This window comes from Ochlerotatus camptorhynchus, unplaced genomic scaffold (genome assembly GCF_037179485.1).
Source record: "Ochlerotatus camptorhynchus isolate MF236.1 unplaced genomic scaffold, CSIRO-AGI_Acam_v1.1 ptg000291l, whole genome shotgun sequence".
NCBI classification, from domain to species: Eukaryota; Metazoa; Arthropoda; class Insecta; order Diptera; family Culicidae; genus Ochlerotatus; species Ochlerotatus camptorhynchus.
The window spans coordinates 2,455,902-2,471,782 of record NW_027040780.1 but is presented as its reverse complement, the minus strand read 5'-3'; the positions used below and the strand labels follow the sequence as shown (position 1 = coordinate 2,471,782).

The following is a 15,881-nucleotide window of genomic DNA, read 5'->3' as shown; positions in this document are numbered from 1 at the left end:
CTCCCAAAACCACTCCGGAAAAAGAAAACAATAATCCGTTCAATCTTCTCCCAGTTGACGAGGACGACACTGACTCAGAGGGCAATGACGGAAGTCCTTTTGTTTTCAAAGGTCCTTCAAGGAAGAGATCCAAGAATGACTCGCAGAAAACTAAAAATCCAAGCCCCCTTGGATAAATCAAGAGGTCACAGAAATAAACCGAAACCCAATCCACCGGGTTTTAAGCCTGTCGGTTATGACAAAGAATTTCCGGGGCTTCCGGGAACATCTAAAACCCCAGATGTCCCAGTTTTGCAACCAGAACAGCAGAACGCCATGTTCACGCTTTCTGGAATTGTGGACAGCATTCTCGATCTGTTCAACATCACTGACCCTCTTCGGAGCATCATTAACATGATGCTTCCAATCGTGAAACCTTTTCTGAAGCAATTTGCTTCCAAGTGGCCCCTCCTTGCTTCATTCGTATCCTTCGATGGATAATTTTCCAAAAAATGATACGGTATCTCTCCTTCAATGGAATTGTAGAAGCATTTTACCAAAACTAGACATATTCAAATTTTTACTGCATAGCATACACTGTGATGCGTTTGCTCTCTGCGAAACATGGCTCTCTCCAGATGTTAACCTTTCTCTTCACGACTACAACATTATCCGTCTCGATCGTGCAGATTCGTACGGTGGGGTGCTCCTAGGGGTCAACAAACAACACTCATTCTACAGAATCGACCTTCCTCCAGTGTCAGGTATTGAAATTGTCGCATGTCAGGTGAATATTAGAGGTAAAACCTTCAGTATTACCTCGTTATACATCCCTCCGAGAACGGCTGTTTCTCGGCGAGCGCTATCTGACATCTGCTCAGAGCTACCTGAGCCGCGGTTGATCTTGGGGGATTTTAATTCCCACGGTACAGGCTGGGGAGAGCTGTACGACGACAACCACTCAACCATCATCTATGATTTATGCGACGATTTCAATATGACTGTTAAGATAGTAATCTAGTTTTAATATTGAATAGTGTAATTATTAACCAGAACTTACATTTTTAGTCCCTATTTGTGTTTTTAACTATCCGATAATTCAACAATTCCGCGTACAGAGTCTAGCTAGATTTCACTTTTAACTAGAGCAAGAGATATCGTAATGTGTTGTGTACTGTGTATGGTAGTTTATAGACTATTGAGTGTTTCGTGTATTGTTCTTTGATTTCAACGACGTAAGGTTGGTAGGCTGCAACCCGTTGTCAAAACTACGGCCGTTCAGTTGCCACCGTCCTGAACAATGACCATTCTAAACACCGGTGAAGTAACTCGAATAGCCAACCCCTCCAGCAAGAGAGAGCAGACTAGGAATCTAGGGATCGAATTCTCACTGCAGAAAACTGAACTGGTAGTGTTTACTCGAAAGTGGTACCCAGCCCAAATGCATCTTAATCTTTTGGGCAGAAACATTACTCAATCATTGTCTTTCAAGTACCTTGAGGTCTGGTTTGATTCAAAGTGCACTTGGAATACCCATATTACGTATTTGAAGCAAAAATTTCAACAGAGGATCAACTTTCTCCGTTCAATTCGCGGCACATGGTGGGGTTCTCATCCGGGAGACCTCATAACGCTTTATAAAACAACTATTCTCTCTGTTCTAGAGTACGGCTCTTTCTGCTTTCTCTCGGCAAGAAAATGTCACCTAATAAAATTGGAACGAATTCAATATCGTTGTCTGCGTATTGCTCTTGGCTGCACTCAACGCATAACATGAGTCTCGAGGTTCTGGCAGGAGTAACACCCCTCCAGAACCGTTTCTGGGAGCTCTCTCTCTCAGAATACTAATCAAATGCGGAGTGACGAACACACTTATAATTGAAAACTTTGAAGAAATCATTGGGCTGAACACACAATCTCGATTTATGAGAATCTACCACCACTACATATCGTCAAATATGTGTCTTCCTTGTTACACTCCAGACCGTGCTCACTTCACCAATCGCAGTTCCCCAATTGAATATGATCTGACCATGAAACAAGCAACTCATGGGATTCCCGATCAACTTCGATCTATTATTTTCCCGCGTATTTTTACTGAAAAGTACCAACACGTCAATTGCGTGAACAGATATTTACAGACGGGTCTCGTATCAGTGGATCCCCTGGCTTCGGTGTCTTCAATGAAAACTCTAGCGCCTTCCACAAACTCCAGGAACCTTGTTCCGTTTGTGTTGCTGAGCTGACAGCAATCAACTTTCGCATTGGGGATGATTTCCACCATGCCCGCAGACCATTACTTCATCTTCTCGGATAGTCTCAGTTCGATAGAGGCTATTCGGTCGATGAAACCAAGTAGGCACTCATCTTATTTCCTTTCAAAGGTAAGGGAGCAAATGAGTGTACTGGTCGAAAGATCATATATGATTACCTTTGTATGGGTCCCCTCACATTGCTCAATCCTAGGTAATGAGAAGGCGGACTCTCTCGCAAAGGAAGGCGAATTTTTGGACAGGCAAATTTCACACGAAGAATTTTACCATTTAGTGCGTCAGAGTACCCTTTCGATTTGGCAAACCGATTGGGACAATGGAAATCTTGGACGGTGGCTACATTCAATTATTCCTAATGTTTCTTCGAGAGCGTGGTTTAAAGGCTTAGACTTAAGTCGTTACTTCATTCGCGTGATGAGTAGACTTATGTCCAACCACTACTCGCTAGATGCTCATCTCAATAGAATAAACCTCGTGGACAGCAACATCTGTCGGTGTGGACACGGTTACGATGACATCGATCACGCAGTTTGGAAATGTACGGATAATTACGCCGCCAGAGAGCGACTTTTGAATACCCTTGAGGCCCAAGGAAGACAACCCCATGTTCCTATCAGAGACGTGCTGGGAACTCGTGATATCTGTTATATGCAGTCGGTTTATGTGTTTCTTCAATTTTTTTTTCCTTTATTTAACGTCGGTCTCTGTTCCGCAATCTAGTGCCAATAACCGACGGACATCGATTGCCATCCATTGACGGCAATCGAATGTGCAGGAAGGCAGCTTCCACACCTGCGTAGGATATCGCACCCATTCAACACACATGGGCCAGGACCAACAGCTTTACTTCGCTTCCGAAGGAAGACTTGACCAGAGACTTTTATGCCTCAGAAAAATCCCACCGACCTCGACTGGGATTGAACCCAGATCCATTGGGGTGTTTCTTCAAATGTCTAGTATAAGAATTTAATTCCTTTGTCTTTTGTCTCTCTTTAATAGTTTTTGTTTGTCCTGTCCCCCCGTCTCGATGAGTCTCATCGTCACCCACTGATCACCATAGCCTGTCGAACTCCAGACGAAACTAGAATCGCACTACCATGCATACTGGCGACAACACTCTGATGAGACAACGAAACCTTACCCCCAAGCTCCTCCCCTGATCCTATCCTTCGACAATGTACCTCTCTAACCTCGAGTAAGCCGCGAGTCTTCGGCCCAACTCCTACAAGACATAGAATTAAGTGAATTTTGTTACAAACTCCGTAAAGCTAACGCGATTGAGCCTTCCAAATAAACGAAATAGTTAAAAAGAAAAGAGAGAGCAGACTAGACTTGTCACTCTGTTCGAACTCACTATTATTGGATTGCATGTGGGAGGTAATCCAAGACCCCTATGGTAGTGATCATTTGCCCATCAAAATTTCGATTTCCAACGGTTCATCTTCATAATGTCCAATCAACATCGCGTACGATCTCACGGGAAGAATACGCGAACGCGGTCTGTGACGGTTCAGAATCTGTCGACGTTCTCTCTACATTTGATGAGTACTCCTTCCTATCGCGGCTCATAGTGGATTGCGCGCTTCAAGCACAAACGAAGCCTGTTCCTGGCACTACCATTCGCAAACGTCCTGCCACTGTGTGGTGGTACCAGGAATGTAACGATTTCGTAAATACGGTTCCCGCGAATACTTTGAGCGGTATACGGAGCTAGAAGAAAAGTTTAAGAGCTTGGTCAGGGCCAAAAAACGCGGTTACTGGCGTCGGTTCGTCGAAGGGCTATCGCGAGAGACTTCCATGCAAACGCTCTAGAATGTCGGCAGGAGAATGCGTAACGCGGCATCGTCGGTCAACAAGTGGATTTTCGACTTCGCGCGTAAGGTTTGTCCCGATTCGGTTCTGGTTCGATGCAACACTCGCGATCCGCCGCTGGAAAAGGTTGACATGGACTCCCCGTTTTCGATGGTAGAATTTTCAATTGCTCTTTTTTCATGCAATAACTCGGCTCCGGGAATGGATCGAATCAAGTTAAACCTGCTCAAGAACCTCCCAGACGTCACAAAGAGGCGATTTTTGAACTTGTTCAATCGATTCCTGGAGCTCAACGTTGTTCCGGATGATTGGAGAACCCGCGTCGGATCATAATTCGTACCGTCCCATCGCGATGCTGTCGTGTATTCGGAAGCTGTTAGAAAAAAATATTCTTATTCTTCTGGACAAGTGGGTCGAGGCGAATGGCTTACTCTCAGATACGCAATTTGGATTTCGAAGGGGCAAAGGAACGAACGACTGCCTTGCGTTGCTTTCAACTGAAATCCAATTAGCCTATGCTGAAAAACAGCAGATCGGTTCAGTTTTCTTGGACATTAAAGGGGCGTTTGATTCTGTTTGCATCTACATCCTTTCGGACAAACTCCATGCGAGTGGGCTTACTCCGATTATCAACAATATCCTGTTTAATTTGTTGTCCGAGAAACGAATGAGATTCTCTCATGACAAATCGGAAATTGCGCGAATCAGCTACATGGGTCTTGCGTATCCACAAGGCTCATGTTTAAGTCCCCTCCTGTACAATTTCTATATCGAAGACATTGATGATTGTCTGGCCGAAAATTGCACACTAAGGCAGCTTGCAAATGACAGCGTGGTTTCCGTGGTTGGACCAACAGCACCGGACCTGCAAGGACCATTGCAAGATACCTTGGATAATTTGTCTACTGGGGCAATGAATCTGGGTATCAAATTCTCTCCGGAGAAAACAGAGATGGTTGTTTTTTTCTAGAAAGCTATATCCAGCACAGTTTCAGCTTCAACTTATGGGTAGAACAATCAATCACAGCATGTCGTTTTATGTAGTATTTATGTGTCTGGTTCGATTACAAGTGCACTTGGGGAAAACACATAGCGTATCTGAGGCAGAGATGCCAACAGCGAATCAATTTCCTACGTTCCATTACCAGCACTTCATGAGGAGCCCATCCGGAAGATCTGATAAGACTCTACAAGACCATCATTCTATCGTTTTTGGAGTATGGTAGCTTTTGCTTTCAATCGGCGGCGGGGACGCACATATTGAAGCTCCATAGGATTCAATATCGTTGCATTCAAATCGCGCTAGGTTGTATGCAATCGACGTATACCATGAGTCTTGAAGTTCTTGCGGGCGTCCTCCCCTTAACAAATCGTTTTGCGGATTTATCGTTCCGGTTCCTCATCCGCTGTGAAATCATGAACCCGCTGGTGATCGAAAACTTTGAGAAGCTGCTAGAGCGGAATCCTCAAACACGATTCAAGAGCTTGTACTACAAGTACGTGACTCTGGACATCGGCCCCTCCTCGTTCAACCCCAATCGCGCTGTCTCCCATCATTTCAGTGGTTCTTCCGTGAGATTCGATCTCACAATGAGGCAGGAGATTCAAGGAATTCCAGAGCCTCACCGTGCCCTGATTGTCCCAACTATTTTTGCGAACAAATACCGCCACGTCCCCACCGAGAAGAGATTTTTCACAGATGGGTCGTTGATAAATGCGTCTACTGGTTTTGGAGTATTCCACGATCTTCATAGCGCCTCATTCAAGCTTCAAAAGCCGTGTTCGGTACACGTTGCTGAACTAGCAGCTATATCGTACACGTTAGAGCGTATTGCCTCACTTCCACCTGACCATTATTTTATTTTTACGGATAGCCTAAGCTCCCTGGAGGCTATGCGTTCACTGAGGCCGATGAAGCACTCGGCGTATTTCCTCCAGGAAATACGATCGTCATTGAGTGCTTTATCAAACAGCTCGCATATCATCACCTTGGTATGGGTCCCTTCTCATTGCTCTATCCCGGGCTATGAGAAAGCGGACTCGCTGGCCAAAGTGGGCGCTATGGAAGGCGATATTTACGAGCGACAAATCTCCTACCACGAATTTTCCACGATTTCTCGTCAGCAAGTCCTCACCAACTGGCAAAAAAAGTGTAATGATGGTGATCTGGGAAGATGGCTACATTCTATTGTCCCACAGGTGTCGATCAAACCCTGATTCAAAGGGTTGGATATGAGTCGTGATGTTATTCGTGTAATGTCCAGGCTCATGTCCAATCACTGTTCGTTAAACGCCCACCTCTTCCGTATTACGCTTGCCGACAGCAACTTGTGCACCTGTGGAAACGGTTATCACGACATCGAGCATGTTGTTTGGTCCTGCTCCTTGCATCATGAGGCGAGATCCGTTCTGTGAGATTCCATTAGGGTCTGAGGAAAACAACTCTTTAAGCCAATTAGAGACGTCTTGGCTTGCCGTGATATCGACATCATGAAGCTTATTTACGACTTTCTTAAAGCTGTTGATGTATGTGTTTAATGTTTTGTGTTTTAGTCATCGTTTGCGTTTAAGTTTTAAATTAGTTCAAAATGCTATCCCTTGTCCTCCCTACAAATGATCAATAAATGTTATCCCTAATCTCAGGTAAGCCGCGAGTTCTACTAACATTAGTTGTAAGAAATGATATTCACTCTGTAAAAATCACCAGTATGTAAACACGATCATGTAAAACATATTCGCAGAGCTAACGCATTTGAGCCTTGACGAATAAATGGATCATAAAAAAAAAAAGTTGCTCGGTTGCGTGATATGAAATACAAGTCTACGTGAATAAATGTTTACATCACAATTAAAATTCAGAATTTTTATCTGTGTACTGTTCTTCACGTTTCAAGGTTGTTTTATTTTCTTTGATGAATTATATGCGGATAGGCTTGCAAAACCATGTTGATGAGGGCGCAGGATTTGTCCAAAAGGTGACCGGAGGACCTGATGGTTCGTAGCTGCAGCGGCACTATAGCTGTCAACAGTACAGAGCTATCATCTGAAGACTCAGAGGAAATCAATTGTTTATTCTGTGGGTTCCCACTACTGCCATCACAATCCCACTTGTGCAGCAATCCCATTTCCAATTCTATTGAACTGTCCAACAATCCTTCCCTTTCCAAGTGGTGCGTGATCCTCTTACCGTCCAAACCTATTTACCAAATCCTGTAGCTTAACTTCTGCACTTGTTTCAGATACTGTGATTGCTTCTGATCGTGAGTACGCTTTTTTCTTGGACTCTAGTATCAAATTATATGCAGAGAAAATGTCAACATGGTACGATTTTCCCTCAGGCCAATAAGGCCTGTACTCGAAAAAAATGCACCAGACAAAAGTGTTCGCTAAAAATTTATGTTAAGTCGGATTTTCTTGAAACTTTCAGGGAATGAACTAATACTTATGGATTATGTTTCGACATAATTACTTTATTCAATTTCCTTTGCATCGCTGAAAGCTCGCACCTTTCCCTTAAGACCCCTCATTACATTTTATGGATGGTGGAGCCGACCTTTTTGGTCACTTTCATCCATTATTTCTTCAACTCCAGCTCGTTCTTAAACACCTTGGACGATTTTTGAACTTTGGCCTTCATTATGGCCCAAAATCTTTCCACCGGACGAATCTCTGGTGAATTTGGGGGGTTGGCAACGTTATTGTCTCTGTACCAATCCAACGTCGATCGCGCATAATGGCATGATGTCAGTTCAAGCCATAATAATGTCTCGCCTCCGTGGGACCGCAGGAAGGGCAGCAGACGCTTCTGGAGGCACTCGGTGTGGTAAATTTCGCTGTTGATGGTACCCATTGTGATGTACGGTTTACTCAGTTTACCGCATTGGCATATGGCCTGCCAGAGCAAGTATTTTTTGGCGAATTTGTCCACTTTCTTCTTCCTTATGTCTTCCGGAACATCAAACCGTGATTTGGCAACGTAGAACTCCAGCCCCGGTATCTGCTTTGCGTCTACCTTGATGTAGGTTTCGTCATCCATAACCACACAAATCGGTTTCGTTAACCACTCTCGATAAAGCTTCCTTGCGCGGGATTTGGCCGCCGTGTTTTGTTGATCACGCCGGTTCAGTGCCTTCCAGACCTTGAATACACAAGACCCAGCTCGTTTCATGGTTTGCTGAACGAACCAGGCGGAACACTTTGCCTTCAGAGCCGCGTCGCAAATCGAAAGGTTCGGATTACGCTTGAAATAATCCAACACCTTCCGGGCCTTCACAGGGTCAGCTGCCTTCGATTTTCTTCCACTATCAGCCCGCCGCTCGGTCGTCTGGGACTCCTTAAACGATTTTACCACCCGAGACATAGTTGTATGGGTGATTCCCAGTTGTCTTCCGATCCATCTCATGGTCGCAGTCGGATTTTCCATGACGGCGCGCAAAATTCTCCGGCGATTTTCTTCTTGTTTCGATGACATCTCAATAGCCACTGAACCGATTGATATGAAATTTTGCACATGTGAACAATTCACTCCAAACTAGTTATATCCAGATTTTCATCAATTTTTACACACGGATAAAAAAGTTACACACGGATAAAAATGGTGCATTTTTTTCGAGTACAAGCCAATGACAATGAATGCTTTTCTGTTTTCTTATATGTATCAACAATATCACTGGCTTTTTGAGGATCTTCAGCGACAATTCGAAACAACTTTGCTGCAGACTCATTGCCTACAGTTCTGAACTGCATAGAAGCTGCACGCAGTAGATCTTCACCGCAAATGCTGACCTCTGAGTATCCCTATTTTCAGCCGCTTACTGCGAGCTGACGAATCCTCAAAAGTCACAGATGGTTGACCTTTCTTCGTCTCCTTTTCCTTCGTTTCCACAAAAGAACCCTCGATATTACAACAAACTTCTTCATCATGCCACTTACTATATTCAGCTTCAAAAACAGAAAGTGTCCTGTGGCATTTGTACAAATAAATGACTAAATTTTGCTTTGAACATGTGGAATGATGAGATCCGTCGAATTTCTTGAATTCAATGAAAAAACGCAATTCAAAACATAACAGGTGAGGGTTTTTTTTTTCTGCTGATCTCGACCAAAAGCTGATTTCTCTCGGATAACTTCAAATATTTAGTTTCCGTTGCAATGAAAAAAAAATGGCTTCATTCTATGATAAGCGTAATTACTTTACTTTATTACAACAAAAGATAAACATATCTTTCTAACGATTTTGAAGCTGTAATTTTAAACACTCGAAAAACACGTGTGGGCTCACAAACATGTGATTTTGATAGGCCGAAGATACACAAAAAAAATCAACGCCTGCTATGTTTGAGTAAGCGTGAGCTCCATAGAACCAATGACGTTATCACACCATTTGAATGCAAGAATCTGCAACAATGGGGTCAGCTTATGTCGTTTTCGTTTTTGCGGTGTAGCACTGGTGTAGTGTAAGCAGGAATAAGCGCAAGTCTTTAACAGCTCAACATCATTTGTTTGTAAACAAAGGTGCATCCTATATCTACACCCTAAAATATTTCGGTGTACGGCAGTGTAGCACCGGTGTAGCTACACCGCAAAAACGAAAACGACATTAGACACAATGCCGTTATACGGCAAACTTCAGAGAAGTCTATGTACGTGGCAGCAAATGCGTTGTAATTCGTTCGAAAACAAGATTCCTGGAGTAAGATTTCTAATAGAAGTTTTTGTATGAATTGCAAATTTATTTAAACAATTTTGGTGGACAATGATAGCAAATTGCTGTCAAATGGCAAAAGTATGTTTTTCTAACAAAACCATGAATTACTTACCTTTTCAAAACCTTTTGAATATTAAGAAAATGTGTGTATACTGATGTATTGAACAATTTTGGACACTACTTCGAAGCAGTAGAGGATCAAAAAATATTCTATGTTGGAAAAAATCACTTTTAAGGGCTTTTCCATAAAAAAAAAACATTCCATATCATGTAGCATTTCACATATAATTCATGTTTCTTCAAAAAATTTTGAATGTTTTGAAGAAAACACACTTAAATACTTCTATTCCTATCGTTTTGTCGTGGGAAATGGTAGTTAATTGTAACTATGTGGCAAAATAAAATATTTTTAGAGCAAAATCAATAATAACTCACCTATTTTGTGATCTAGTGTGCTATGACTGTGATCAAATTTATGTGTATTGATGTTTTGAAAAATTTCGTTTAACATTTCAAACCAGGAGAAGTTTAAAGAAAATAATTATAAAGTAAAAACTTTTATTAAGGGGTTTTCCACCAAAAACGTTTCATATTTCAATGAGGTGAAAAAAAGGCAATATTTTCAGCAAAGTTTCTTGTTTTGATATTTTCTAAAACTTTGCCAAAGACTCCAATCCTGAATATGGAATTTTTGGAAAAATATATTTTGGATCTCAGTTCTAGGAGGATTAATCATTGAGTTGTCAACGTCATCCAAAATCTTGCCGAAGACACCACTGGTCTAAAATGCAAGATTCATGAAATAATGACTTTTAGCCGTTTTTTTACAGTTCTAGACCACATGCCCCTAGGCTGACTATCTGCAGTTTTTAACAATTCATCCAAAAACTGAGTTGAAGTGACTCTCTGTCTGAGTTCTTCTCAGTGTCCGTGTACATATATTTGAGTTCATCACAATGTTCTCGAGCAACATGTGAAAAAGGCATACAAGTCATACCATGCATACCATGCATTTAAACGTCGATTGTTCGTGAATTACAACACGCCTACACAAACTAACTATACCAGCTGATAGAGTCAACTTTCTCTCAGGTCTCGGTTCGGCAGAATGTGTCTATATTCACGAGCAATAGACTTTTAAAGTCATTGTTTAGATTTGGCTCATAGGCCCTTTTAACATGTTGCTCTAGTTACTAGCTTCCTCCATCATACGTCGAAGCAATAACGATAGAGTTGAATGTTTTGGACTGAAAGTGGAGTAAACGTTTATTTGCAATCGTTGGAAAAAGTAGTGCATGATGTTGTCCGCCATGGTGAGTAGTTTATATTCTTATTTTGTACAATACTGTGAAAACATTTGACTCAATTGTGAGTTGTTTTCGATAGCCGATATTGAGCTATCAACTGCTAAGCGCTAAATTTGCAGTGTACTAGTCACCTTTCGTATCACTAGCGGCGCTAGTGTCAGGGAAAGAGGAGAGAGATACCATATTGTTAATTTATAACATTTGATACTATTTGGGTAAATGTGATATTGTGTGACCTAACAAAAAACGACTCTCCATGTAAAGTTTTTTGAAACATTTATTTCATTTGTTTTGCAATATAACATTTCTCGGACTTAACTAGACATGTAAAACACTTGGATTAAACTACGGCAATGATTCAGCAATTTCAACAAGTTCAAAGTAGAACACTGTAACAAACAAGTAATTAGAGTAGAATTAAAGTACAGTCTCAAGGAAATGGTATGGAAGATAGAAAAGGTCATTGTTGAGTGAGAAAGTGCCGATAATAGGTGGTGATTTACACAAATTTAGATGGAAAGATCGAGATATACATGTGTTCAAAGTGCACAATTTAGGGTAATTTGGTTGCAACAATTACAACGCAACAATCGTGCCGGAAGAAGAGAGTTCACATATTTACATACAAGTAGAGAGCTGAAAGAGCGAAGCTTAACCTATTCGTATGAGTAAACATTAAACTGCATGCTTAAAACTATACTTGGGTTGCACTTTGCGGTTCAAATTCGAGCCGGGCAAGGTCTGGCGATGACCTTGGCCTTAAATGGAGAACGATTTCCATGGGAGGAGAGTGGGAGAGTGATTCCTAATACTACCGCGATGCGATGGACGAACGATTCGAAGTTGTTGTTCTTCGAGCTACTGGCATGTTGTTGCTGTCAATGGAGGGAAGGTGGGATGACGATGGCCTCTTCCATTTGGTGTTTGTGGTTGGAGCTTAGTAGTAATGGCTATCGTCATAGTGGCCGTAGTATCCATCATGGTAGTCACCGTAGTGCGCATAAGTGGGCTCGTGCTCAGCGTAGTGGGAAGTCTTGGATACATGCACTGAAAGAGGAAAAACGGTGAAGTTGTTTTAAGCAATGCCATTGTGGTGAAATAGAACCCCATTAAAACAATAAAGATATCCACTGTCTCAACATGCTTTTTTTATAGCTCTTCAAATTCCAGCCAGCTAATAATGTCAATCATAAAAACTGCCTTGAAGAACACGGTACAGAAACAATTATGACTCCCACATCAGATTGGTTTTTCATCAAACTCGTAGCTACTGCAAGCAACCTGAATGCAGTTAAAGGTTAATTACACCCCTGCAGATCAAACAATTGCCACCGAGCATAATTAGTACCCTCCCCCAAAGAACCGTCTCCCTTCGGTTTCGGATATTTTTTTTATTGTTCATCAAGCGAGACATATTCTCACGAATGGGCACTTGTTCCACTAGTCGACGGTGTGGTAGTTTTATTCTCATGCAAATTATGAATGATTGGATGATCGTGTGTCGAATGGTGGAAGAAAATCTCCTCGTATTATGCTTATCGAATCCAACACCAACTGAAGCAAGCATAATGGAGAAGCCGCTGGTGAGAGCTGGTGGGTGCCGATTACTGTTTTAGTGGGTCAATTTGCTGCTGCTTGAGGTGAAAAACCAGTTGATGATTAGTTTGTTTGTATTGACACTGAAGAGCCGCAAGGATGAGCTTGAGAAAGTTGACAGGTATGAATAGGTGATCGAATTAAAAAGACAAAAGCGAATTCTCATTCAAATTATCTCATAACGTGCCTATAATTGGTCCATTGTTAGATGAATTTGAAGACGTGAAGAAAAGGATGATGATGGTGATTTAATCACTAGTCCTTCCATGCATCGTAAATAACAAACTTCGAAGCCATACGAATAATCTCGCTAAACGTCTCTTTGCTAACTCAATTAGTGTCTTTTTATTTAACCACTTACAAAAATTACTGCAATATTCCGGTCTCTCAAGCAGTAATTGAAGATTTCCATCTGCCACTCGCTTTAACTGCACCGAAAATTGAAATTGAAAGATAATTAATGATCACACAACAACTTGATGCCAAGGGCACCATCACCGTCAGCAGCTCCGTTGCTTCTACAACTCTCGCAGCAACATGCAAGGGATGAGATGCTCCAGCTCTGTTTGTAGACCGAGATTCTAAGCATCTCACTTGGATCCAATTTCATCACAATTGCCCTTTCATGATGGATGGGAGAATGGCCACCGGCACTCGATCCATATTTGAATGCTGATGGCTGATGGTTCGTCGCGTGTTCTACGACAAAAGGACTGTTTGACTTGTCGGCGGGAAAATGGCACGGCTAACCGCAGGTCGTCGTCATTCAGTCAATCACTACATACTGCCAGGATTGCAAGCCGTGTGAATGTTGCAAAATGTGCATCATGTTTGCTGCGCTTGGCTGTGAGTGGTGCTGCGGTGGAGAAGGAGAACCACGTAGAAGGCACGCTGTTCTGTTCACCACCGCCGTCCACCATCATCGACGGATCGTGTTGTATTTGATCTTTCAATCACTTAATAATTTCTTGCAAACAACCGTGTGCATGGAAATGACTCTTGCGAGAGTGAACAATTACTGAAAGTCGATCTTTGATTGGTCAGGGTTTAACCATAGAGGTAACCGTGGCGATGAGGTTGGAGAGTGGCGTTCGGTAAGAGTATTGTTATAGTTTGTGGGAAAATCAATAGCCATAAGAGATACTGGTTTGACGGTACCTAGAACGATTGGTTGTTGGGGGTCTTGTGGACAAATTGGTCATACCAAAAATAGAAATTATTTTGAAAATATTGAACTTGCTAAAACAGACTGCTTGAGCTTGGCCTTTGTCTGATTGGAGTGAACGGCTGAGATTAATGGTTAAAGTGTCAGTCAAGCAAAAATTAAAATAATATGGAAGAAACGTAAATTATTGTTCTTTTTGTGTAGCTAGAATCAGCTGGTGAAAAATATGCTTGAAATGAATCTGAATCAAGTGAATTCAAATGTGATGCAATTTGAATTCATAATGTATGAATCCGCACCATTCGACATCGATCTTGGATAGTTTCTGTGAGTATATTATAGTTGAAAATCATTGTTACTAAATTTACTATCACTATTCTGATTTTCGTTTGCTACCCGGTGGGATACCCTTATCATACGTGATCTATTGTTGATTTGTTGCGGTTGTGTACGTGATAAGCTTTTATTTTTTTTAATTCGGAAGTCTCTTCCAACTTTCCTAGACATTTTCATCTAACCTAATCGTTCTTCTACCCCGTAACGTGGGTAGATCACCTTTTCGTGGTACGTTACGGGAGCTAATCAACCTATCAGACCTATATATAGATGCTGCAATGACAATCCCATGATCATTTATGATTTACCTGACCTCCTCCGTAAATATCTTCTAGCTTAACTCTACCAAATACTTCCAATATCCCTTAAGAGATCATTAGATTCTTCTGGATGATTCTTCAAACTTTCTCTTCTGAAGTATCTTTTGATTTCTCTACGAAAGATCTTGTAGCTTTTCTTAATTTTTTAATCAGGAAAAAAACACTGATTTTTTGCAAATTTCCCGAGAATGATTTTTCGGTATGTCTTGGGTAGGAAACACTAATCGTAAGTATGGAATCGCTTGTCAAATTATTGCAACACTCAAATTGAATCATGCAAAACCCTCTTAAAAGCTAAGCATCACCCCAAGAAAGCTTGAAATGACTTCGGAGAAGGTTGGAATCACTTTGGAATGTACTGAATCAATTCAGGACAGTCTAGAAACACTCCTAGATGTACTGAATTGCACATAAAAAAAAAATATTACATCTAAGAGGATGCACTTCAGTCATGTTGAAAATCTCATGTAATTTTTATGGCCAAAAAAAAACAAATGCAGTAAAAGGAGCGTAGTGTCAGTTAATGCACTGTATTAATGATAATTTTGTCCTTTTTGGCAAGTAATATTACACCATATTTTTTTTTGATGCGATTGAAGTGCATCCACTTTGATGTAATACCAACATTAAATGTTTGCTGTTTAATTAAGAAAAGATCGAAATCACTTCTGAAAAGATTTAAATCACTGCTGCAAATAATTTGAATTACTTTGGAAAGTTACGAATCACATCAACAAAGTTTGAAATCACTTCAAAATTTGTCAGAACCACATAGGAAAGTACTGAATTATTTCAGAAATGTAATTCTTCATCTGAATGACTTCAGATAAATTTAGTTATTAAGCATCTATCAACATTCCTTTAACACTGTTGGGCCATGCGTGACTTTTCCAGGATGAAATTCTCATGACTTTGGCGTGAGAGGTAAAGATATTAACCACTACGCCGGGGCCGTGTACAGATACGTTAGGAATCTCTTGGGAAGTAATTGGATCACATCAAGTCAGTTCGGAATCACTTCGGTAAGCACTGAATCTCTTGATAGAAGTTCATGAACACTTAAGAAAGTACTGAATCACTACACAATAGTTTGCAATCACTTTGGAAATACTGGATCACTTCAGGAAAGTCTTAAATCATTTTTGAATAAACTATAAATTGACTTCGTAAAGCGCTAAATAACATTGGAAGTATTCAGGATCACTATAAAACAAAACTGAATTACTTCATAGGAGCTAGAAACCGCTTCTTAAGTTCTGAATCAGTTCTGAAGAATTTATGACTTGGGGAAGTACTGAATCACTTCAAACAATTATTGAAGCAACTCAAAAAGTATTGAATGACTTCGTTAGGAATCACTTCGAAACATCTGAATATTCTTCAGCA

General features: G+C 41.1%; 1 protein-coding gene across 1 annotated transcript in view; it reads right to left on the bottom strand.

Annotated features, from left to right (window-relative positions):
• Window positions 1-11,369: 11,369 nt before the first annotated feature.
• LOC135706800 (larval cuticle protein A2B-like) overlaps window positions 11,370-15,881 on the bottom strand; it is a 33,722-nt gene continuing 29,210 nt past the window's right edge. Inside the window, exon 4 of the mRNA XM_065228464.1 lies at window positions 11,370-12,125. Within this exon, the coding sequence (XP_065084536.1) occupies window positions 12,016-12,125 (110 nt within the window). The 3' untranslated portion in view covers window positions 11,370-12,015. The remainder of the gene's footprint in view (window positions 12,126-15,881) is intronic.